This window comes from Medicago sativa, chromosome 2 (genome assembly GCF_051527215.1).
Source record: "Medicago sativa cultivar Bolivia chromosome 2, Bolivia_mono, whole genome shotgun sequence".
NCBI lineage: Eukaryota > Viridiplantae > Streptophyta > Magnoliopsida > Fabales > Fabaceae > Medicago > Medicago sativa.
In genome coordinates this window covers 55,427,142-55,454,407 of record NC_140750.1, presented here as the reverse complement: position 1 = coordinate 55,454,407, position 27,266 = coordinate 55,427,142, and the positions used below count along the sequence as shown (strand labels likewise).

At 30.5% G+C, this 27,266-nt stretch overlaps 3 protein-coding genes across 3 annotated transcripts; 2 read left to right on the top strand and 1 right to left on the bottom strand.

The window, feature by feature from the left end:
• Positions 1-383: 383 nt before the first annotated feature.
• Positions 384-2,693, bottom strand: LOC146949052 (transcription factor JUNGBRUNNEN 1-like). The gene is made up of 3 exons (XM_085745158.1): positions 2,365-2,693; positions 1,373-1,695; positions 384-970 (listed from the first exon to the last, which is right to left on the bottom strand). Exons 1-3 carry the CDS (start codon positions 2,561-2,563, stop codon positions 560-562), a joined length of 933 nt encoding a protein of 310 aa, XP_085601284.1. The 5' UTR covers positions 2,564-2,693; the 3' UTR covers positions 384-559.
• A 12,096-nt stretch (positions 2,694-14,789) lies between these two features.
• Positions 14,790-17,738, top strand: LOC146949051 (scopoletin 8-hydroxylase-like). Its single transcript, XM_085745156.1, has 3 exons — positions 14,790-15,326; positions 15,740-16,082; positions 17,403-17,738. Exons 1-3 carry the CDS (start codon positions 14,827-14,829, stop codon positions 17,652-17,654), a joined length of 1,095 nt encoding a protein of 364 aa, XP_085601282.1. The 5' UTR covers positions 14,790-14,826; the 3' UTR covers positions 17,655-17,738.
• A 2,778-nt stretch (positions 17,739-20,516) lies between these two features.
• Positions 20,517-25,352, top strand: LOC146949050 (scopoletin 8-hydroxylase-like). Its single transcript, XM_085745157.1, has 3 exons — positions 20,517-21,060; positions 22,950-23,292; positions 24,929-25,352. Exons 1-3 carry the CDS (start codon positions 20,573-20,575, stop codon positions 25,178-25,180), a joined length of 1,083 nt encoding a protein of 360 aa, XP_085601283.1. The 5' UTR covers positions 20,517-20,572; the 3' UTR covers positions 25,181-25,352.
• Positions 25,353-27,266: the final 1,914 nt, after the last annotated feature.

Here is a 27,266-nt window from a genome sequence, read left to right as displayed (position 1 = left end):
TTTAAAAATGGAAATAATTGATATCTCTCATGTAAAAAGTTATTTTTTGATGTTCAATATGTTTTATACACAAATCCTAAAATAAAATTTTCAACTTTAAACTTTCTTATCAAATACCCTAAAAGCACTTGTTCGTATTTCTCTTTTCTTTTTCTACGGTTACTTTTGCATGCAGACTTACAAGAATTTTTTTATCATTAGAATATTTACTATTAGAAAAATGAAATATAATAATGCGTTCATAATTAATTGTGTTTTTATGCTTTGGCTAAAAAGTTAACTAGCCAAGGAGTTAAGAGTTTTTATTGGGTGAAAGAAGTTTTAATTCAAGAAACTATCCTAAATCGATTTGAACGGTTTGACAAATACACTTCATCACATAAGTAGAGAATTTGAGATCAAGTCAATAAGTATTGTAAAAGACTAAAAGTTACACGTTTTTTGGTGAGAAAAGTTACACATGTTACTACAAATATTATCAACAAAATTATAGCCCTAAAAAACAAGGATATCAGTGTAAACATTCCCAAAGTATATAAAACCGCATGAGAATTACTATTTACAAACTAGGTGAATCTGAAACAAAGTTCACAACTGATCCAAGCTCATCCCAATTATCAAATGATAATAACTCATTAGCAGCTTGCTTAATCCAAAAATTTGAAGATTGTGTTACATTAATTTGTTGAGGTTGATGGTCCACTGAAGAGCTCAATTGATCTACATGAAATTGATTTCTTTGATCACTGCTTGTATAATTGTTGACTGGTTTGTCCTCATTGTGATGATGCTCATGGCTTGTACCAAAATTGATATATGTTTGTTGATTTGTGTTGAAATCCATATTGCTATTCATTCTACTACTCTTTTCATGAATGGTTTGACGCTTGGTACCTAAGGGCTTCACATCTACCATGTTTTTCCTTTGTGATACATTTCTTTTGAAAATTCTACATAATGTCCAAATTTCCTGCATGTCGTATAGAAAAATCATTAGAACAAGTTTAAGAGGAAAAAGGTTTTTTTTTTGGTACCAGAAGAGGAAGAGGAAAAAGGTTTAACTAAGAATTATAATTTTTTTTTTTTTTTTTACATATTTATATAAAATAGAAAATTTTAGAAGTTAGATTATTAATATTATGATCATAACAACTACTTGTCATAATTTTTTAATAAGCAAGATTGATTAATCTAATATGAAACTCTCATTGCTGGATAATTTATTTTTTACTGCAAAGAATGTACATATCAAGAAAAATGTGACTGAAAAGTAAGAGAGAAATTAATTAATAAGGTGCATGTGAACAAATATTTATATTGTAGCATAATAAAAGTTTGTAATAATTTGGTAGGTCTTATGTAAGTTACTTACAGCTTCATGAGCATAATCAACATCATTCTTAGCATAGGAAATGTTTGTTTTGGCATCAATATTACTGGATGGAAGACGAAACTCATGCATCATCCAATCAGTTTTGGTACCTTTGCCAGCACTACCACGGTAGTAAACAAGTGTTTTTTTGAGTCCAACACAATCATTTCCTTCTCCTCCATTTGAGTATATTGCTTTGTCTATTCCAGTTGCTTTCCAGAATCCAGAGCCAGTGACTCTATTTGGTCCAACGCTGTTTCTATATTTTCTCCCTCTTTGGCAAAAAAAGTAACCTTCCTTTTCTGCTCCAGGTACATTTGCTTCTGCATAATGTATGTAACTAATTAATTACTATATATAGTTACCAATAATGAAGGGAAAAGTAAAGGAAGAACAAAGAAAAATTTGCACTATGTAGAAAAGTGGGTTAGAATATAGGTTTCAGTGTAGTTGTTGCATAAAATTTTACACCAAATATTTTTATTTTTTTTTATCAGTTAAAGAAAGTATTAAGCTATATCGTTACTCTGTGTGACTTTCTTGTTTTTACATGTTTGAACAAAATCCTCTATATAATAATGTTACTATTCGTTTTGTAGCTAATGGATGCTCATGATGAAATTAGAAATGAATTTCATGTTTTGATTTTTAATTTTTTATTGCTAATTTATATTCGACACAATACTTAATTTTATAAAAAAATTCAAAATCTTCTGAAATATAGAATATAAGGGCTAAAATAAATAACCTTGAATATAGCTAAGATATATGTATGCCATAATCAAACCATCTATTTGTGCATGCAAATATTATCTCAATTTTTCTTCATTCTTCCTTCCTGGAAACCCTATTCTTATTTTTACAATAGACTTTTCATCTTGTAAGAAACTAAGTAATCTTTAATACTTGTAAGATAAACTGATAGAAGAATATCAATAAAAACAATAAAGAATCAAAAAGAAAAAAAAGGTATATAAATTAGAGAGACATACTTGGAAGATCCCAAGGATCATATTTGTAGATATCAATTTGTTTGATGAGATCAATAGCAATAGGTTTCTTATCAAGTTTTCTTCTAAGATAAAAAGTAACAAGTTCTTCATCAGTGGGATGGAAACGAAATCCAGGAAGTGGAACATCATCATCTACAACATATTCATTATCCATGTTGAAATCCTCGTTCATACCCATCTTCTCTCACTATGTTTTTTTTATAATCTTCTCTTACTCTTTGTGTGTGTGTGTTTGCTTTTTGGTTTTACTTTATAAAGAAGATATAAAAAGAGAAGGAAAAAAAGTCTTGGAAGAATTTCAATGAAACGGAGAACCTTCCAATGTTGATTATTATTAATAATAAATAACGTGAAGAGAGTGGATGAAATTTTCATGTTGGTCAAGTCATGTGGTTTGACTTGTGGCATTTATGTTGGATGGCTGGACTTACTCTATTGTTTTTAATTTAATCTTACTACTATTTTGGAATTTAATATATAAAAAAGAAACAATAAATGCTTAGAACTAGAAGGATTGAACTATTTGTCAAAAAATATGAAAATAAATGCTGAACTATTCCAACATCAAACATATCTCTCTCTTTTTCCTTTCTCTCTTGTGAGCCGTCACAGAAACCCGAGTTTCTTCTCCTTCATCCACTAAAGATGGGTGATTTAGGGTCAATTTTTGACCCAAAATCACCCCTCTAACTCGTTTTTCTATTTCCCTTTTATTGAAATAAGTGATTTTCACATCTATTTCGTTTTATTTTGTGATTTCGTCGTCTTCGTGCGACGTTGGTTGTTCGTCGTCTTTGTGCGACGTTGTTTGTTTTTCTTGTTTCTCTCAGGTATTTGATCGCTTCAGATTGTCAGATCAGTTTCGATCCAGTGCAAATCCAATCAATGACTTTGGCGTCATCCACGTTGCAGATCCGGAAACATGGTTATTCCGGAGATTTAAATATAGTCATATGTGTAGGCATTTGTACTTTGTCATTTTATGCTATTAACATGGATGTTGTGAGCCTGTTCACAGATTCATCCTTTTTGTTTTTAGCGATTTTGCATTATATCGATGTACTTTTTCAATTTGAATAAATGAATATCTTTTATTTTGTCAAAAAAAATGCTGAACTATTCCGTTCGAGTAAATCTATTCCTATTAATTGCTCTACACTTGGGCTGAGCCAAATTTATAGATCCTGTTTAATCTACCCATCCCTTTTCTAAATATATATAGCAGCCTCTGAAAAAAATTATTTTGTCTATGTTTCACTCAAAATACAATACGAGAAAAATGAAGAATTAAAACACCTGATTTCAAATATATGAAGAGACAATCAATTTCCAATTTTCCTAGAGATGTTGTAATACAATAGATCCGCACTTCAATTCTTCTTTTTATAGGGATGTTAGGATAACTTGTCTTCGAAGTGTATGAGAAACTTTTTTATTTTAACATCATTTGTAATAGACATTGAATACCTTTTATACTCTTAAATTAAATTTGCTTATAAAAAATAAACAGTGGTATAGATATTAATAAGACTTAGATCTAGTCAGTCAAGATTTTGGGCTCAAGTGATTAATGAACCACCAAAGATATATTATTTAGGAAAATACACCATCCGGTCACTATTATAAGCAAAAATCAACATTTTAGATTCATTCATTTAATGATGTATGTGGTCTATAATAAAGACCACATACATCATTAAATGAATGAACCTACAATATTATTTTTTGCTTATAATAGTGACCGGAGGGTGTATGTGTTTGATTATTGGATGAAACAATACTTAATCAAACTTATTTATTTCTCAACCAAACTCCGAATTACCTATGTCAATTTTCTCTAAAAAGCATAGGGTTTACACACAAAAACGTAGATCTAGTCAATAACCATTACCAATTAGAGTATTCAGAAATTTCAATGAGTTAGGTGATTATTTATTTACTACAAATATTATATTAATATTATTCATAAGAAAAAAAATGATGACATCATTTTTTTAGTAGTAAAATTTATTAAAAAAAATTATTGTACCAAATTTTTTTTTATTAAAATGAGTACAACTACAAAGGACAGCCAAAACCGATTACATGTAAAAGTGATATCAAACACATTGAAGACATGATAGTGAGCTATTACACTAATCAGAAAACATGATTTGTTTCCTTTGCAACAAATAATGATATCTAATGAATATACAAGACCATGCAACCTAAATTATAAATTAATTAATTGAACATTTTTCAATTATAGGTATATGAGCATCAACTACCTTTAAGAAAGTTAACCGGGTGAGAGTCAGAGTCACCAATCTTAATGGGTTTAGTTGCATTTTACATCCTTTTAGTTACCTTTTACGACCATTTGACGTTAGGAATACCTAAACCCTAAACCCTAAACCCTAAAACCCTAAACCCTAACATTTCCCTTTTTTTATTTAGGTGTTTTTAGTATTCAATCATTTTTTTTTATTGCCTTTCACCATTTTAAGATCATGTCCAAGGTTATTATTCATTAGCTTTCAAAGAATAACATATCAAAGATATCAAAATTTCAAATTTAAGATCAAGAATGAGTGTCAAGTAAATCATTTTCATTATACATATATAGTTTACAGAAAGATAATAAAGTCAGTAAATTTGTAATACAAAAATTATGTGGAATCAAGAATCTAAGAGCTTATTTGCTTTTCAAGAATTTTTAAGAAAAAGTAAAAAAGAGCATGCTAATTCATCAAACTTAGAAAAATTCACAACAAGTTTGCCTAATTTTCCATTACAATACACACAAAAGAAACAAAATTCTAGGACCTTAATGTTAAAACATACACCCTCCGGTTGGTCACATATATAAGCAAAAAAAAAAAAAAAACAACTTTCACGGTGATTAAGAAATGCAATTAAGTGTAGTTGATTTTCTAAATTTTGTGTAAAACATAAGTTAAATTGACTATATTACCCTTTTCTTAAAATTAATACACCAACATCATTGTACAACCGCATTCAGAGAAATTTATTACCCCCCTGGAGAATAGGCAAGGCATTGGAACAAAACATTAGTTTTGTTCAAGTCAAAATTATTCTCATAGAAGACCCATCTTCATTAGGGGCTTTGTTCAAGTCAAAATTGTTCTTGTACTGCCCTCTGAATGCTACATCTTCAAACACCCATGTTTGCTTTGTTGTGACCTCATCATCACTTTTTGACATCACTTCACCTTCAAACAAAGTATCTTGAATTAGGTTGGTATCTCCATCCCCATCAAGTGAGTCTTCAACAACAAGGGAAATATCTTCCGAGTTGCTGTCAATGCCCAAATCAAATGAGGGTACTTCATTAAACCAATTTTGTGGGGATGCCATTATTTTATTTTATTTTAGTTGAAAAGAAGAAGTTGTATTGCAGGGTGATAGACAACCGTAAATTAGAGTAAGATAATATTGTGGAGAATTGACAATAAATGGGTTTTTATAATATTGGGTACACCAAGAGTTAAACTTGTGGAGAATTGAAATGAATGCATTATGGAAAGCTGTTATGGGAAACATGCACTGTACGTGTATTCCAAGAGGTTTTTGAAAACCACGGAAGACTTTAAAGGGGTATATTAGGAATAACAGTGTGAAAGTTGTTAGTTTTGCTTATATTTGTGACCAAAGATTGATGTTTTTTTTTTTGCTTATATATATGACCGAAGGGTGTAAAGTTTATTTACCACATGGTATGGAGAGACTAGTTTTATTGAAAGCATAAAAGAAAAAATAGTAAATTTTAAAGAAAATACAACAAAAAGGAAACTTTTGTAGGGTTTGTACTCCAAGGTGCTATGGATGTGAAGGGATTTGCACCATCAAGGTGTTTACTTATATTGATGTATATGTAGAATTTCGTAAGAGATGATCCACGAGGACGCTTCATGACTATGCTCTCACTCTCCCTCCCTATTTCTAAAATCATCAGATCCTCCTTTTTTTTCATGAGGAAGATATGTCGGCGAGATAGACAGTGAGCTTCTCTTTGGCTCGTGGTTTCATTCTCATGATGTGGGGCTCATAGCCCACAATACGAGATTAACAATAGCGAACACTTTGTTTTTCAACTGCATCTCGCGATGCGGGACTTGTAGACCGTGATGCGAGATTGGTAGTAGCTGACCCGTTAGTTTCTTCACTTCTTGCCTCATTTATTCTCACCTGAACGTATGTAACAACCATGACCCAAGTATCATCGGTGATAAAATTGTAAAAAGCATTAAACGATCACATAGTTGTCTGATTCAGGTGTAACTAACTATTGTTAACCAACATAGTTGAATTTATCAATAACAACCCCATAAACAACTATTTTAAGACCTTGATCACGGTACATTACCGGTAAGGTACTCCTCACATGTTCAAGAAGGAACACTTTCCATTGTTGCAGATCTTGTTATGTACAACGTTGATAGAAAAACACTATCACAGAAGGTAGGGTCGGTTCTCAGATTTAATTTGGTGCCTTGGACGAAACAATAAATTTGTTCCCTTTTAATTATTCCAATAGTTTTCTTCTTACATTTTTTTGTTGCAAAAGATTCATTTATAATCAAAGGTTTCTAAAAAATATATTCTCAGCATAATTAATCAAACCAAATTAAAAAGATATATATCTATATAGTACAAACTACTAAGTAAAAATAATAATTTTGGTGCCCCTAGAATAATGGTGCCCTGGGCCGTCGACCCTCAAGGCCACCCCTGACGGAAGGACAAATAGTCACGAGTGTTGTACCATAAAAATATATAAATCTTTTTATTTTTGTTAAACCATGTCCTACAAAAATAATATCATCAGTTATGAGTGTGTATATATCATTTACTTTCATCAAATAAACAAAAGAACAAATCCAAGCTTGCAAAATGATGTATGTTGCTATGTCAACATGCATAAACAATTAAGTCGGGTCAAATTCCTGTCCCTTTGATTTTGGGTAGTCTAGTCAGAAACTCCGGCTACTTGTACAAGTTGAAAGGAGTAATGAACCAGTTGAATTTACAGGTCGAAAATCGCTCATTCAAGAACAAAAATTTGCTAGATATAATTCAATGACTATTTTAATTTGTTACCAAGTGATATAATTCAGAGACTTTTCTCACAGTATATTAAGTACAAGTTAACAAAATGAGCCAGTAGCAAAAGGTAGCTTAATATCAATGTCTTATATACCTATTCACAAATTTCATGATACTAGGGTGTGTTTGTTTCAAGTTATATTTGTTGATTCCTAAGAATAAAATGATATAAATATATAAGTTTATTGGTCAAAATTATATAAGTTTGACCAACAAAGAATTGGTCATAGTGGTAAGAACTTAAGTCCCTTTCCTTAAACATGCGGTAATTTGGTGGAGAAAGAGAAATTAAACAACGGTGAAAACTTCGTAACATAAGATAACTACGGCTATAACTCAAAAAAATTCAAACAAGTTGATATATACATACACTACCAATAATGATACGTATCAATAAAAGATTCAACTTTCAAGACCCCACAGTGTCTAGTGTCTGTATTTTTTTTGTTCGTTTTTGTTTTTTTGTTTTCCTTCTAGTTCCAGATCATTTATTATTATTTTCTTATTAATTGCAGTCATAAACTCAACATTCATAAAAATTGCTAATTATAACCCTGTTCAAGTTTTGCAACTTTGACAATTTGCATCTAAAAGGTAAACTCATATATCTATCCAAATCAAAGACAACTTTAGAACGTAATTAGAAAGCGACTTTTTTTTTTTTTTTTTTTGAAAGATAGAAAGCGACTTAATACGTGATTTAATCCAATAATATCTTGTGCAACACCAACATTTTCAAAGAACAACATGTTCAAATAACATTACTTAAAAAAAAAAAAATGTTCAAATTACATGTTTAATTATAAAATATTGGGGAAAATTGATGTAAATAAATGTGCTGAAGTGATCTATAAGATCATTGAAGCATTGAAAAAATTCCATCTTTTATTTCTTTGTAATCTCGTGTCATTATTTTTACATATATTTAGAAAATATATAGTAAATCCACAAGTGTCAGCTTAATTTTTATGTAAAGATTTATAATAATTATATTGCCCCTACTAATCCAAATTTCTAGATCAATCACTTCTATGAGGTACTTGATGTTCATTGAACCTCTATGTCAAACTATTTTATATTCACGGTTCATGTCCTATTTTTCTTTCTTTGTAAAATATAAGTCAATTAATATTTATTATTATTATTATTAAATCATATATTCAAAAAATATCATTTTTGTTTTGTTTTTAATCAAATATCTTCGTCATGCTAATCAATACCTCTAAAGAAACAAAAAAAAAGTTAATTTTTTATTAAAAAAGTTTGACTACACAAACTTTAATATATTTTCCTCTCAAAAATAAAAACTTTAATATATTTTCCTATATTTTTTTTAATTAGTGTCACATAAATACTTGTTAGCATTTTTCATATTATACATGTATTTTATGAATTTGTTCAAAATCATATTGCACTATCCAAACAAGAGATTAGAATTCATCTCCATGTGACCATGTCCCGATCCTATACCGCGGCTATACAACAAAATAGCCCTTTCTATTTTATTTATTTTATTTATTTTTTTCAAAAAAGAAAATGGCCACTTTGGTTTGGACTTTGTTGCCGCACATTGAGAATTCAGTGTCAAATTCTTGTGTCAACTAACAACACGACGAAGAAAATTAATTATTTGGGGGACCTTTTGTCTTGGTGGACCTCATTCTAAGTCTTTGGACAAAATCAAAGTAACAAAAATTATCAAAATAGAGCAGGACAAAACTAGTTTTACTTTATGAAATTTTCAAAAGAGAGAATTGGCAAGTTGAGCCTTAAAGAAAATTTCAAATCGTCACTTCTCTGGCTTAGCATCCCCTATGAATCTTAAGAAAACAAATTGCTGCTGAAAATACCTTTATATCCTTATAACTTTCTTTTAAATTGTAACACATATGACTTCTTTAGGACATAAACATCATATTCTTTCCTGTATGACCAATTTGGCTTTCATTATAGCATAATAATAAAGATTTTGTTTTTAATAATTGTGTATCTTTTACTTATAAATTTGTATATAAATATCTTCTCTTCGAAATTTTTCAATAAAAATATGTTTCTATATGGTTATTATATAAAAATACATATATTACAAAAAAATGTTATGTATTTATATTACATTAGGCATCAAGTGACATAAAATGAGAACAATTATAATATACTAACTATAATTTTTTTAAACTTTGATTTTTTTAACTTTTGTTTTTTGGAAATGAGAAAAACTATTATACATTACCAACAATAGTTTTACACATTAGTTTGCAAACATCATTCGTGTTCGATTTTACCACGCTTTTATAGTTGAGTAGCTAAAAAAGTCGTTGATGGATAAAATGTACACAAGACAAATGTTTTTTTTTTCTCATTTATCAATTGGTTAAATTTAATATATATTTTTTAATATCATCCTAATCAAAATAATGATAATTTTGATATATTAATTTGAGTTTATGATAAAAAAAAATTATACACGGGACAAATATTTGTGACTAAATGGTTAGTCAAAATTAGTGTTTTGATTTTTAAATTGTGACACATAATTTTTTTTAGGTATTTTAGACATTATGCTATATTTTCAACTACTGTGCACTTAAATATAAATAGATTCAGTTTATTATTTTATCCAAAGCAATCATCAATCAATTTTAACGTTCTAAATCCACTTTACACAAGGAAATTTCACTCGGTTGTGTACGGTCCATAAAAGTAAAATACAAATCAAAATTTGTCACTAATTAACATAAAAAAGTATGAGACATATATTTGTCCATACTAATTATAAAAAATATGGGACAAATATTTGCACTAATACATTAAAAAAAATGGACAAATATTAATTATTTTTTGATGGGGAAAAATATTAATTATTTTAAAGTATAAAAAATAGAACAAATATTTATAATTGATACGTAAAAAAGTGTAAGGCAATATTTGTCATTGTTTATTATAAAAAAAAACACGGGGCAATCATTTGCTACAAATACATAAAAAAACACGAGACAAATAGTTGTCTTTAATAAATACAAAGAAAAAAATACTAGACATGTATTTTTCATTGATACGTAAAAAAAATGTGATAAATATTTGTCTTTGATTAATATAAAAACATCAAAATTGTCATCGATAAACAATAAAAAAGGTAAGGGACGTATATTTTTCTTTGATAAATATTTAAATCAACAAAAAAAAAAATCAGAACAAAAGTTTGTCACTAATACATAAAACAACAAGAGACAAATATTTAAATAAAGAAATCAACTTCAGTTCAAACTTACAAAAGCTAATACCTACAATTTGATGCATATATTCAAAACCAAACAATAATGACTATAATAATTCATTTTAATACAGTTGAAAGTGTCGAGTCGTTCAATGTTTAATTTCAATTGTATCAATTCAATCTTATGTTATGTTTCTTTAATTAATCTAATATGTTATTAATTCTATATTTTGCTAACATTTAACATAACAACGATACCTTTAACAAACCCGTGCCCGCACGGGTAATTTTCCTAGTTTGTTAATAAATGTTAAGAGTCTATGAGAAGAGGAAAATATAACAAGCTACTGATGGTTAGGGATAAAGCGAAAATATAACAAGCTAGCTACTGATGGTTAGGGATAAAGCGAACACAACAATATCTTTGAGATTTGGTTGGATATATATCACTCGGCCAAACATTCAACACCACGTCATATTTTTATATTAATTTATATTAAAAATTCAATTTTTAAATAAATTTTGCCGACGGGATACCAATACCCAACTAAACTTCAAAGTACCTACGAATTTACCTAGAGGTAATGATCAATATCCTTAAGAAACTTTGACACCTTATATGTACTTAAACAAATAAAATATTTGATACAAGAGTCATCTCTTATTCTATATAATTAATTTAGTTCATTCATAAAGACTAATTAAATAAACTTGAACTCTAATCTTTCCTTTAAGTGTGATTCGGGAACATCATTATACTAGATTAATTATATCACATACACCCTTCTTCTCCACCAAACCAAACCAAAGATCTAATACTATAAGTTTGGAAGTACATGGGATCATCAAGTGGAGCAACGGGCTAACTCTCATGATCTCAATGAATTTTGATATTATATCTCTACTGAAAACCTTGAAATATTAGATATATGAGTCATATAAGATCTCTCGTTTGAAAATTTTAAAATGGATAGATTTATGAAGTACTTCATCAAAACAAAATTTTTAGAATTTTAAATATCACTTAAAAACTCATATTTTAAAATTCTTTCTTTTTTTTCTTTACTCTATAAAATATGAATCCCCGCATTGGTCCTTATAATTCTTTCAATGCACCACAATTGGTCCTTATAATTCTTCTCATAAAAAATATAATTTCAAAACCTAAGCGCCCTTATCTACTTGAGCATTGAAGAAAAAATTGAACCTTTTATTTTAGGGTTAATTATGTTTCTAGTCCCTATAAAATAGCGACCGTGTAAGTTTAGTCCCTACTTAATTTTAATAGCATTTTTAGTCCCTAATTTTGTTTTTCTGCACTGAGTATTAGTCCCTATTCAATTCAAATTTGTTTAATTTATGCTTAAACTCTTAAATTTTTGAACAATTTTTTGCAGACATGTTTAGAACATTACTAAAAGTTCGTCCGCAAAAAATTATTGCAAAATTTGATTTCTACATCCAGATTTTATTACTTTTTATCTTTAACTTTTGTTGTTTTAAAAAATTCATATTTAATTCATTTCATGTCAGAAAATTCTAAATTTTAGTAAACGAACCTTTCATAGTGTTCTAATCTTGTCTCAAAAAAATCGTTCAAAAATTTAAGAGTTTAAGGATAATTAATCAAACTTTGTTTTAGCAAGGACTAAAATTATAAGTAAATTTTTTTTTATAGGGACTAAAAATGCTATTAAAATTAAGTAAGGACTAAACTTACAAGGTCGCTATTTTATAGGGACTAGAAACATAATTAACCCTTTATTTTATATGTCAAGCACACCATTCAACAAAATATGTGGAGTCAATTGAAATGGTTTAACGAAATATTAATTCACGCCACATTGACTGCAATGCATGTCGTATCGTCCACAATGACCACCGTTGTAATGTCTACAACCGCATCCACGACGGCAACTGCAATGAAACGATGGCTATGGAAATGTAAAAAGAAGATACCATTATTGCACTAAAAATCATACAATTGATCAAAGGCAAAACAAAAATTTGCAACTAATCCTTTTCTATATACAAATTGAATATTTCTCTTAACATCAGCAAATGACCTCTTGAATCATCAACATTCTCACCAGCAAAAGTCCTCTGAATTCTCAGTTGACTCAGTTGAAGCATGAAGAGTATGATCTCATTTCATTCAACGTCAATCACTTGATCTTCTTATGGTGAGGTGTGTGAAACTTTGGTTCTTTTGGTATTTTTTTTTTGTGGTGGTCGGGATTCGAACCCCGAACCTTGCATATATTATGCATTGTCCATACCAACTGAGTTAAGCTCACAATGACGGTTCTTTTGATATACGAGTCATATAGCATGGGTGTTTTGGTGATTTAGATATCATCATATTTTTTGTAGGCATTTTGCCGATGTATGCTATTAACTTGGGTGTTGACAGTTTATTCACAGATTCACCCTATGTTTTTAGCGATGTTGATCATGTTATTGTATCTGATGTATTCTATCAATCTGAATGAATGTCAGTTTGTTTTTGTCAAAATAAAAAGTAACATTTACCATTAAAAAATAATTTTAAAACAAACTTATTTTATAAATGGACCACTCATTATTATAGAAGGAAGTTTTTTTTCTTTGAAAGATATCATAGAAGGAAGTTTTTTTTCTTTGAAAGATATCCTAGAAGGAAGTTTTTTTTTTTTTTTTAGAAAATATATTATAGAAGGAAGTTGAAAGTATCAAATTATCATTTGCATATAAATGTGTCTAATTTTAACAATTCATCTGTTAAGGGAAATTAGGATCTTTGTTTAATTTTTTTTAAATGTATCAAACAATTTAAAATATGACTTATATTCAGGGTATTTTGTTTACTTATTTAAAGAAGGCTTATATATGTAGTGCCAGTAGTAGTAGATCTCAATTATAGAAACCCAATTAGCTAGGACACCAATTGAGTGTTTTTTCTTTCATTCTTTCTTTGATTTTTTTTATAAACAATATTTTTTAGTCCACATGAGTATATCTCAATTGGCAAAAACAGTACATTATGTAAGAGTCGATGTAATTTGCATCCTATTTCTCACTTAATCATTTTGAGGGATGAATTTTTAATCACTAGACAGTTTAAAAAAAAGTGTTTTTTCTTTCGTTTGTCACACTGTAGCTTGTGATAATTTTTTTGTTTGTTTTTGAAATGTGTGATAGACATTGTGTGAAGATAATACACCATCCGGTCACTATTATTAGCAAAATTTTGCATTTTAAATTCATTCATTAAATGATGTATGTGGTCTATAATAAAGACTATATACATCATTAATTGAATGAATCTAAAATGCATAGTTTTGCTTATAATAGTGACCGGAGGATGTATGTGGACGTACATTTTGTTTCGAAAACTTCATCTGACATTTTTATTTGGTCAAAAAAAAATGTGACACTTTTAAAACTGTCCATGTTTTGAATGTACGTAATCAGAGATAAAGTTTGATTGTCTAATCTTAAGAGGAGGAGTTCAAGTTTTCTTTCTAATATATTATTAATAACACTTTAATTTTAATAAAATTTCCTTATCTTATTTTCTTTTTAAATATACTTTTTATATTTATTCATACCGAAGTTGTATCGGAATTTCATATTGCTCAAATATTTATACCTTGAATATGTAGGATAAATGTTTGTCGATACATTACTTGTTGTTCTTAATCGGTGCATTTGAAAACTCGTTAGCGGTCCCGTAAGTGTAGCTCAGTTGGTAACACCCAAGGATAATTTGTGCAGTGGTCGGGGTTCGAACCACGAATTCCCCACTTCTTCACACATAATGTGTTTGAAACTAGCCACTAGACTACTTGACAAAAAAAACTCGCTAGCATTTTCATTCTTTGAATTAACTTTAGAAATGAGATTCAAATCTATTTCACATCCAATGATATGGAAACTTGCGTAAAATGCTTGGACACATTATTGCCAACTCCAATTTACAAGTCAAAAACATACGAGAAAGAATATTCAACTCTAGTGACCAATTTGTTAGAGAGCCGTTCACATTAGGAAAAGCAAACATATTATAAAGCTATATATACATCTGTATCTAACACACTATCACAAGCCCAAAAAAATAAAGAAAAGATTGCACATTTTTAATGGCTCAAATTTCCAACACTTCAAATTCATTGTACAACTTTATTGTAAGAGATGGCAATGGAATCAAAGGCTTAGTAGATTCAGGTTTATTAGAGGTTCCAAAAATGTACATACAACCCATAAATGAAAGAATCAACAAACTAGACTCAAAACCATGTGATATACCACCAATTGACTTATCAAAGCTCAATGGAAAAGAACATGAAAAAGTGGTGAATGAGATTGTTAGAGCAGCTGAAACTCTTGGATTCTTTCAAGTAGTGAATCATTGTGTTCCTTTGGAGTTATTGGAATCAGTTAAAGATTCAACACATGCATTTTTCAATATGCCACCAGAGAAAAAAGTTGTTTACCGACAAAATGTGAGTACAAGTTTAAAGATGAGATATCAAACTAGTTTTGCTCCTGAGATAGAAAATGTGTTGGAATGGAAAGATTATATCAATATGGTATATAGTAGTGATGAAGATGCTCTTCAATATTGGCCTAATGAGTGCAAGTAAGTCCATCTACTTTCTCAACAACACTACCAATTACTTTTAGTTAAAACTTTTTAGAGTTAAATGAGTTTTTAGTCTCTGTAAATATATTGGATTTCGTTTTTAGTCATAAAAAAAAATGACAGTTCTATAAAACTAATGTGGAGGAACTTTTTATAATATTTTAAACAAGTCTGTAAAAATCATTCAAAAATTTAAAATTTTAAGCATAATTAAACAAATTTTAATTTATCAAGGATTAAAACTTGATGTTGAAAATTTTAGATGACCAAAACATGTATTTTTTTTGTCATGACTAAAATCGAAATTTACTATATTTATAGAGACCAAAAACTTATTTAACCCATCTTTTTATAATAATAACAAGACTTATGGATCTTGTTAGTTAAATTAATTATTTCTATATTATCAGGGATGTTGCACTTGAATATTTGAAGTTATCATCCAAGATAGTTAAAGACATTTTGGAAATACTAATTGGTAAGCTAGGAGTGGAATTAGATGACTCAAAAATTGAGAGTCTAATTGGTTTGAAAATGGTTAACATGAACTACTACCCAGCATGCCCAAATCCAGACCTTACGGTTGGTGTAGGGCGTCACTCAGATGCAGGGACTATCACAGTGCTTCTTCAAGATGGAATTGGTGGCTTATATGTCAAAGCTGAGGATGAGATTGATGTTGGCAAAGTAGAGTGGCTTGAAATTCCACCAATACCTGGAGCTTTAGTCATCAATGTTGGTGATGCTTTAGAGGTTTGATATCTTGAAATCTTAGATTAAATGAAGTACATAACTCCAAATTCTAAGATTGTGTTTTGATAATAAGAACTTCAGGCATTATAATTTTATATGACCATTCAATTTTTTTTTAATACAAATTGGTTTATTTAGATGATAATTTAGAGAATTTTTAAAGTGAAGATATTTTATAACTTAAATTTAAGAAGTTTAAATGCAATCTAGGATTATTCATTTGAAATTCAATCATTACAAGATGTTTCTATATGTTTCAATATTTGTACATTCGTCCCCAATTTTGTTTTAAATTTTCAGATTGGTCTATATATATATATATATATATATATATATATATATATATATATATATATATATATATATATATATATTTTTTTAATTTTTAAATATATCTATAATTTTAAAAAATTTATAGATTTATCCCTCAACTTTTCAAAATTTCCAAATTTGAGCACAAGTTTTGAAAATCTTCCTCTTGAACGACTTTTCTATTGATATTTATACTTTCACCTAAATACTTTTGAAACTTATAAAACTAACTCAACGTTAAATAAACAACGGCTCAATCCAAACAAAAAACTATAATTAAAAGAATTCAATTAAAACATTTGGATAGATCATAATTTTAAAATTTCTAACTACTCCATCTAAACAATATGTGAATTTATCTTGGACTTTCGCTAACAAATAACTTAAGGACACTTTTTAGTATTAGAAAAAATAAATTTTGTACTAGAAACAACAATTTTAACTTTTACGGTTAATTTCAACATTTTTCATCCATTTTCAATAAAATATTTTTGTTTTTTCTCTTGTAACCAAAACTTTATGACATTCTTTAACATTTTCCTTCATCTTTTAGTAAATTTCCTTTTTCTAACCTACAAATGTCAGTCCATCTAAACAAACTGTATTATTATGATATACTCTCTCGAATACAGATAAATATATTTTTTTTAATGGAAAAATGTAATATATAAAAAGATAAAATCAGAAGTCAAGTACAACCAAGGGTCGAGCATCATAGATGCCCTGGACACCAAAGAAAAGAAAAGAGAAAAGCCCAAAAAAAAAAAAACATAAATATATCATTTTATTTACATTTAAAACTCATTTTATGGGTTCCATTCACATGGCCTTAACTCTCTTGTAATATATAGTTTCTACTTTTGGGTTGCTTAACTTGTGTTCTTAGGACACAAATTTGCATGATCATAAATATATGGCTTTGTTTACATATAGAACCATGATTATTAATTTACTATGGTAATTGGTAACAGTTAATGCTATCCCTTTTTTCTATTTTATTATTTTAAGATACTAAGCAATGGAAAATACAAGAGTTCTGAACACCGAGTCATGACAACTTCAAGCCAATCCAGAGTATCAGTTCCATTGTTCACTCTACCCAAATTTACAGAGAAGATTGGCCCATTACCAGAATTGGTGAAGAAAGATGGATTGGCTGGTTATAGAGAAGTCTTGTGGCAGGATTACATGGACAACTTCTATGGGGTTGCTCATGAAGGAAAGAAGACTCTTGATTTTGCAAAGATCAACTCTAGTTAACAATATAAACAATATAAACTAATACTTTATGTTTCCTTTCTCATTTCGTTTTACAAGAATAAAATCTTCATGATTATATAACACTATATACAAGGCTATTATAACAATAATTGTCGTGTTTCGCTTCACCTATATGCACAAGGTTATATTTTATCAACATCCGATTCAAGGAGGAATCTTATTATTTTCAATTCAAAGAGGACTCTAATTATTATTTTTAGTAATTTTAATAGAATATTATATATGTTCAGTTATTGTTGCCTCTCTTATCTTCCGGAAAGGCAAATTAATTCACTAAATCCCATTTGCAAACAAACCCAAATTTTGATTGGTATTGTAAGCATAGAAAGTGATTCACACTATTACCATTCTCACAGCCAGGGTGTACCTTTTCGTTTCTCATAACATTTGCATATTGCAATTAGCAAACTCCAAATTTCACACCCATTCCTTCCTTGAATTTCTCTATGGGTAACCATCAAATTTCATTACGATTAATTTTATGTGGTGCGGTTGGTTCTTTGGTCTCTAACCAACGAGAATCAAGTGGCCTTAAATGTTGATAGAAGCTATTACAGAAATCCTGGTAACTAGATATGGAGGTTTAATTATGGATCACAGAGGCTCATGAATTGTAGGATTTAGTGAACACATAAATTTTGCTGACAATATAAAAGTTGAACTATTAGGCGTAGTGTATTTAGTGATGTTAGCTTGGGAAATTGGCTACGTGAGTTCCATAAGTGATTGTATAAAAGTTATATCTTTGATTCAAGACCCAACATCTCAGCCTCATGAATATGTTGAGCTTAGGATCGTCAATGAGATGCACCTTTGCACATAAATGTACATGGGTTCTTAGTCTATCAGAGGTAATTGAAATACAGACTTAAATTAGGGTTCCTAAATTCCCAATAGTCCTAAAGGTTATCTCGTCTATGAATTTTAGAAGTTAATCAACATATTCTCCCTCACGGTAGTTCAACAAATGGGCGGTTACCGTAGTTATTACTATTTCCCTAATCCAGGTGGTTACACCATTATCTTAGTTATTTACTGGTTCGGGTAGGTTTTCATTGATATTAGGTATGTCACTTCCCTTATTATTGTTTTCTCAGGGTTAGTTTAAGGTGAAAATAAGAATCTGCATAATAAAATTTAATAGGAATCATGAAATAATTGAATAAAGAACTTAAATTAAATAAATCCAACAAATAAAATAAGGGTTCGTCTTAGAACACTACCCTAATAGGGTTTGGTTATTCATGGTAACTAAAGACAAATTACAAAAGAAATAAAACATACCCTAGAGACTTAGAGTGAGGAGAGACTTCTCCTTTGAACCTCCTAGTGATAGCATTCCTCTTGAACCACTTTATGAAAAATTATGAATGAGAGGAGTTTTATTCAGAGGCTTGATTTCCAGTGGGTTTGGGCCTAAAAATTAGGGTTTTTCCACTTAAAAGTAGCAAAAAGCTGTTATTTCCTGAAGTCAGCATGCCCGGGGCGCATGGCTTACACGCCTCATATAAATAAGTGTATTTTTTTGCATGCCTGGGGTGCGTGGTGCATGCCCGGGGAGCGCATCAGTGCATTTTCATGTGCATAATTGCTTGTTTCTTTGTCCTTTGGGTGTCTTCTTCCTTATAACTTGTCTTGGAAATTGGAACAAAATTTATCCCTCTTGTAATGTCTTGAGAGGCCTCTTGAATCTTCATTCATTGTCTTCCTAAATCTTCTCAAGTCTTCAAGATGCTTTGCTTTGTCGATTTGCATGATTTCTTCTTGAAATCAAAAACACCCTAAAATTGCTATGTTTCAGGAAAACTATAATTACATGACTAGAAATGAAAACTTTCCAAAATGTCCCGAAACCATAGGCAATTGCCCTAAAACTCTTATATCTTGGATTAAAACTATATAAAAATGACTAAAAAATATGCTAAGAATAATGTAAGATGACATGTCATCAGTCCTCACTTATCCAATTCACTTCTTTACGCCACGGTGGGAGCTAACTGTTGTGAATTCGGGCTCAAAATAAGATAAATAAAGTTAGATCTATGGAGCAAAGGAAAGTAATAACGAATATCAAAGTAACCTCAAGCAAGAACAACAATAACAAACCTAGATCTAATCTAGGAATCAAGTGTAAGTCACAAAACCATAAGCAAAAATAAAGAGAGAAGAGAAACAAACCACCAAGAAATGTTTACCCAGTTTAGTCCAATAATGACCTGCTCTGGGGGAGAGATTGATCTCTCCAATCTACTTTCAATTATGTGTTCTTTACAAAGAGATACGCAAGGGTATAAGAAATTAACTTCAACAAACTCTCAAAGAACAAAGCTTAATTTCTATCCTTTTCTCAATCTCTTTCCAAGAATAAGAGGATCAATGATTTCAATCACCCAAGGCGCTTACAAATGTTTTTGTACCCAAGAGAACCCTCACCAAAGACTCTCAACCCTAATGTTACCACCGTTGATTTCCCAAGTTTCTCTCTCTTGAAGCCTACTCAAAAAAGGATAACTTTGTTGTACCGTCTTTTATCCCTTATCTATTTACTTTCAGTCGTTACTTAATTGTCTATTTGTGATCATAACAAGAGATGATTCAAAATGTGTCCAACCCAATTCAAACCAAATTTCTCATGTTTTTCTCACCTTCATCATTTTTGCGTAGGGGGCCTATTTGGGTGACTTCGGGCAGGGGTTACGTACGCAGCTTGATTTCCCATTAGTACACAAGGAATTGACTGGCCATATTTATTTGTTGCTTTATCACCAATGTACCTTTCGGTCCTACTAAGTGTTGGTAGTGTCAGATAAAAGCTTAACCATTTTTCCTTCTCTCCTTTTCATCTTACAAATTTGATCTATGTCCAACACACAATCACAAGATAATTGCACATTTTCATGGCTCCAGTTTTAAACTCTTCAAAATCATTGTACAACTTTGTTGTACGAAATGGGAATGGAGTTAAAGGCTTGGTAGATTCAGGTTTATCAGAAGTTCCAAAGATCTACATACAACCCATAAATAAAAGAATCAACAAACTAGAAACAAAACCATGTGATATGCCACCAATTGACTTATCAAAGCTGAATGGAAAAGAACATGAAAAAGTGGTGGATGAGATTGTTAGAGCAGCTGAAACTCTTGGATTCTTTCAAGTAGTGAATCATTGTGTTCCTTTAGATTTAATGGAATCACTTAAAGATTCAGCACACACATTTTTCAATATGCCACCAGAGAAGAAAGTTGTTTGTGGAAAAAGTTTAAAGATGAGATATGGGACTAGCTTTGCTCCAGAGAAAGAAAATGTGCTGGAATGGAAAGACTATATTGTTATGGAGTATAGTAGTGATGAAGATGCTCTTCAATATTGGCCTAATGTGTGCAAGTAAGTCCTTTCTTTTAATCCTTGGAATATATGATTTTTTTCTCATTACAGAACAAAAAGTTACATGTGAGAACAACAAACAAATAAGAGCCACCCACACAAAAACAAACACAACAGCGACAATAAACACCCCCAAGCCTAGGATAGCCACTAAGAAACCAGACACCAAGACGAAATTGGCCTTAAACATTCGTTATTGTGTTCTTTCAAACGATTTCTCTTTTTTTTCGGAAATGATAAAGTTCCCGAAAAAATTATAAAGAATTTATCCCGATAACTGTAGCTAGTTGATAAAAAAAAAAAATTGACACCACTACCTCCTTTATTCTACCAAATCCGGACCGTTCACCAATACATGCTATACACATATGCCTTCTTGAATTTTCACGATATATTCATTCGGGATCTTTAGCCCTGCTCCTTTTTTTAATTTATTTATGGTCTCATTTATCACCTGAGTCCAACCATTTATTTTTTTGGAATATGTGAATAACATTGCATTTAACATTAAATTTGTTTTAGTGGGACTGATTCAAGTCAAACCGAATAACAGTTGAAGTAAAAAAAAAGTGGTGAACAAGATATTGTTGTTTTCGTGTTTTAAAAATCAGAAATTACTACGAAAGGAATTACCGGGTTGAGTCACGACCAGGTCGCTCTCTTTAAGCCGTTTCGCGGCACTACCCAAGTTTGTGCAAGGTAGACTAACAACCGCGCCGCCTCCAGGATAAAACAGCCCATATCACTGTTCAATTACGTAGTACACAGTATGTAATTGTTCGAGAATATAAACCTCAAAATATGGCTTAATCGTTCGATTAAAACCACTTAATATGGTACGTAACCACTCTTATCGAAACCGAAGGGACAAAAAGGAGTAAAAGCAGAAGAATGACTCGTTAACACAAGTCAAAGGGAGAAGAGAGGAAAAACACAAGAATCATCAACTGTGAATTTCGGTGTAAAGAATGAGTGGGGGAGCTCTCCTTTTATAGGCAGAGTTGGTAACAAAAAAACGAGTGACTTAAGGATTAAGTTAGCTAACGCGTTTTTGCTTCTTAGTTGGATATATCCAGATAATGATTAATTAATTAATTAATTTATCATTTTCAAGTGACAAAAAAAAATATCTTTTGACCCAAGCCCGGCTGGACGACGTCGTCGCGCGTGATATATATGTTTTTCTAAGCGCTCACCCGTTCGCAAAAGTGGGTACCCCAAGGGCACACCCTTGGAGGTCTCCTTTTATAGGCAGAGTTCGTAACAAAAAACGAGTGACTTAAGGATTAAGTTAGCTAACGCGTTTTTGCTTCTTAGTTGGATATATCAGGATAATGATTAATTAATTAATTAATTTATCATTTTCAAGTGACAAAAAAAATATATATCTTTTGACCCAAGCCCGGCTGGACGACGTCGTCGACCCAAGCCCGGCTGGACGACGTCGTCGCGCGTGATATATATGTTTTTCTAAGCGCTCACCCGTTCGCAAAGGCACACCCTTGGAGGTCACCCCACCCTTATATAAACACTTGCTAGTTGGTGTGACTCACCAATGTGGGACATTTTTAAGTCACACACTAGTTCTTACATAATGTTTTTCTATCCAACTTTTCACTAGAATTAACTAGTGTTTCAACAAATATTTTACCATAAACGACTATTATCTTGAGATAGAGGGAATATGTTTCGGTGTAATAATTTTTCTTTTGACTATACCCTTTATTTAAGATATTTTGTTTATAATTGTGCCCTTCTTTACTTAATCAAAAAGCTAAATATTTTTAAAAAAGCATCACATAAATTTTGTAACTTCCATTATTTTATTGAGACAACTAACATAAAGACACATAAGAGTCTTGTTAAATTAAATATTTCCATTTTTGCAGGGAAGTTGCACTTGAATATTTCAAGTTATCATCAAAGATAGTTAGAGACATTTTAGAAATATTAATTGGTAAGCTAGGAGTGAAAGTAGATGACTCAAAAATTGAAAGTCTTATTGGTTTGAAGACGGTTAACATGAACTACTACCCAGCATGCCCAAATCCAGATCTTACTGTGGGTGCAGGGCAACATACAGACACAGGGAGCATCACAGTGTTGCTTCAAGATGGAGTTGGTGGTTTACATGTTAAAGTAGAGGATGACAATGATGTTGGACAAGGAGAATGGCTGGAAATTCCACCGATCCCTGGAGCTTTAGTCATCAATGTTGGTGATGCCTTACAGGTTTGATATATTGAAATATAAGATTAAAGTACATATTCTACAATTTAAATAGTAAAAGATTACATGGACATTAATTTGATATATTGAGACGCATGTTTGAAACAACAATTTTTCATTTCTTAACACTTAATATGTGAATATCACCGCTAGGGGTGTAACGGTTCGGTTTGGATTGGTTTTCAGTCATAAAAATGTCCGAACCGATGAAACCTTCATCGGTTTGGATTGGTTTGGTTTTCACTGTTTTTCAAAAAAGAAACCGAACCAAATTAATCGGTTTGGTTCGGTTTGGATTGGTTCGGTTGATCGGTTTGTTTAAAAATACAATTAAAAAAATTCATATTCTCACAAAATATTTCATAGAATTTTATATAATCGTATTTCATATTTTGTTTTTTCATGTTCTCTATTTTTCAAATAACTTTTTATAACTAACCTTACTTAATATTTCATACATATGATCCAAGATTCATTTATCAATCATTCTACAAAAACAACTTCATCAAACTCAAATATTTCAATTATCCATGATCCATACATGCATCATTCATCAACAAACACAAAAATTCCAAAAAAAACATGGAAAACGTGTATAAATCAATGGCATAGAAAATGAACATGGAAAACAATGAAATATAATGAGTATAAATCAATGGCATAAACATGATAAAACTAACCAAGAGATGAACAATCTCAGCGGTGACCGGTGGCGATGAACAATGGGTTTGGCGTGGTTGACAGCTATGGTTTATTTTTTAGTAGAAATGAAAGAGTTGAGATGAGATGATGATGATGATGATGATGATGAGATAAAGTGAATGGATTAAAAAGTATTTTATGTTTGACTTTAATTTTGGGCCTAAACCATAAGTTTGTGTGAGGTAGGATAATATTAGTAAAATAAGGAGTGTGGTTATCATCGGATTGGTTTATTGGTTTCACGGATCTCGAAATGAAAAACCATGAACCAAACCAAACTAGATCGGTTTCGATTGGTTCGGATCGGTTTCAAACCGAACCAAACAAGGTCGGATATTTTTTCGATTTGGTTCGGTTTGGACTTTCGGTTTCGTTGGTTTTGTCCGAATCACTTACACCCCTAATCACCGCTAGGCTTTTGAGAACAAAAAATGTACATAACTTCAAATTTTAAAAGCATGTTTGGATAAAAGAATTTTACCAAGCAGTATAATTTTATAGGATAAATCAAAAATTTTAATATAAATTAGTTTGTTTGGATAATATTCGAAATGAAGAAATTTGAAGAGGTGCTTTTATCAAAATTTCGGAATTTTTAAGACCATCTAAAATCTGAGTTTGAAATTCATTATTAAGTTATAAAATGTGAGTGAATCTCAAATTGTTTCCTATTTTTTTTTCTTTTCAAAACAGTCCTGATATGTTATAGTATTTGTACATTAGTCAACATTTTTTTTTTATAATGTACTCTTTCAAGTCTCAACAATATAAACATATAACTTTGTTGACATATATAACTCATTTGATGGGTTGCACTTGGTGGGCTCCTATAATATAAATATATCATTTTTACATATAGAACCATGAATATGTACTAGTGAACTATGGTAATTTTAGATACCAATTACTAATAAGCCTTCTGCTATTTTAATTTAAGATACTAAGCAATGGAAAGTACAAGAGTTGTGAACATCGAGTAATGACAACATCCACTCAATCCAGAGTATCAATTCCATTTTTCACTCATCCTATGCCAACAGAGATGATTGGACCATTACCAGAATTGGTGAAGAAAGATGGATTGGCTGAATATAGAGAAGTTTTGTGGCAGGATTATGTAGACAACTTTTTTGGGAGTTCTCATAAAGGAAAGAAGACTCTTGATTTTGCAAAGATCAACTCTGGTTAACTCTATAAATTAAAAAGTATGACATGTACCAATAATTTATGACTATATCCTCATCTTGCGAAAAAGAATCATCAATATTGTAGAGAATATTAAACTTTTAATTCATCTTGTGGTAAAGATTGAATAATATATGTGGAAGTTATAAATTGAATAATATCTGTTTTTGTTCTTATTTCCTTCCTTTTTTCTTCTCTGTTTGAAAACCAAAGAGGAAAAGATTAATGTATGTCATGCTTAATTGATTTTGTTCATTTTCTAAGAATATCATTTTTCCTCATATCTTCTACAGCTTCACGCCTCTCATTTGCTTCTTTATGTCATCTTCTTGATTGTTCTCCTCTATCTTAGGTGCATGATCTTAAAACGGTCATTTATCTCCTCTATTTTATTTTTCATGATGCTTATGGGTTTTGTATGATGTCTATTTATTATTTATTTTTGCAGCGTTTTCAACGTATTGTGCAAACCAATTTGTAGTCTGAACCTTTAAAATTTTAAAGGCTTCCTGTAGAAGTTACAAATTTCAGTTTGATTTTTTTGCCTCCAGTTTGAGATTCCCACTATTTTATTTGTTCACTTTCAATCTATAAAAACCATTGCTTTTAAAATAGATTGAAAGTGAACAAAGTAATAAAAATAAATTAGCACCTATTAAAGTGGAGTGGTTTTTAATTGGTAGTGTTAGTTACTAACCATTGCTTCATAAAAATTGTTTCTATTAAAAACATATTATTACAAATTTCATTGCTTTCATTGGTAGTGTTAGTTACAATCCATATTAGCACCCTAGCAAATCATATGACTCAAAGTACTAGCCACATATTACCAACCATTGAAATAGATAGTGGTTTTTAATTGGTAGTGTTAGTTACCAACCATTGCTTCATAAAAATTGTTTCTATTAAAAACATATTATTACAAATTTCATTGCTTTCATTGGTAGTGTTAGTTACAATCCATATTAGCACCCTAGCAAATCATATGACTCAAAGTACAAAGTGATTCTAAGAAAAAGTGTTTAATGTTGAAGAATTTATGAACAATGAGTTTTTGAGACCTGGAGAGAATAGATGCAAATGATTCAATATTTTGGGTGTTACGAGGAAGTGTGTATATATAGAAAAGGATGGCAAGTGCAAAATTTCGGCCAAAAACAACACAGTGAATCGATTCACTTAATGTGTGAATCAATTCAGACAGCTAAATGATCAAACAGTCCGCATCTAGCGAAAACAAAAACAAAATGCCCAAGTAAATGCAGTAAATGAAGATGATATTATTGTTAGTTTATGTTTTGATGATGTCTGGATAGCTAGGTTATTTGATGTTGTTCATTATGTTGATTAGTTCTAGCTTAGAAACTTGTTAACGCACCAAGCAAACCATATCTCATTATGTCATGTGATCCCTTGATGTCTTGTGTGGTGTCGTGTTTAGAAAACTTCATTTTTGTGTGTCAAAACCCTTCCTTGTGATGTTTGAATCGATTCATGGGTTTCATGACTAGCATCACAGTGAACCGATTCAAATTATATTGAATCGTATCATAAAAACTTTTATGAGTCTGATTGAATTGATTCATAAGAGTTTGAATCGTATCAATCTTCATACGGGGATATTTGAATCAATTCAGACATCATCAAAACATAAACTAACAATAATATCATCTTCATTTACTGCATTTGCTTGGGCATTTTGTTTTTGTTTTCGCTAGATGCAGACTGTTTAGTCATAACTTAAGAGGTTGTGTGAAGCAAGGTGTTTCTAGGATACCAAAAGATTAGATTGATGTGCAAGAGAATGTGGAAGGTGTGGATAATGATGTGCAAGAGAATGTTGCAGAAATGTGGTAGGTGTGGATAATGATGTGCAAGAGAATGTTGTTGCTATTGAGGTGCAACAAAAGAATGTTGTTGATAATGATGCTCAGGTTCAAAATGCTGGAAATATTGTTGCTAATGAGGCAATTCATGTCATCAATGCTGTTACAAATGAGGCAATTTTTGGACAGGTATGGCTCATAAAAAATAAGGATCGATTTGATAGTGAGTGTTATAATTTAGGGACTGATTTGATTGAAATTTTT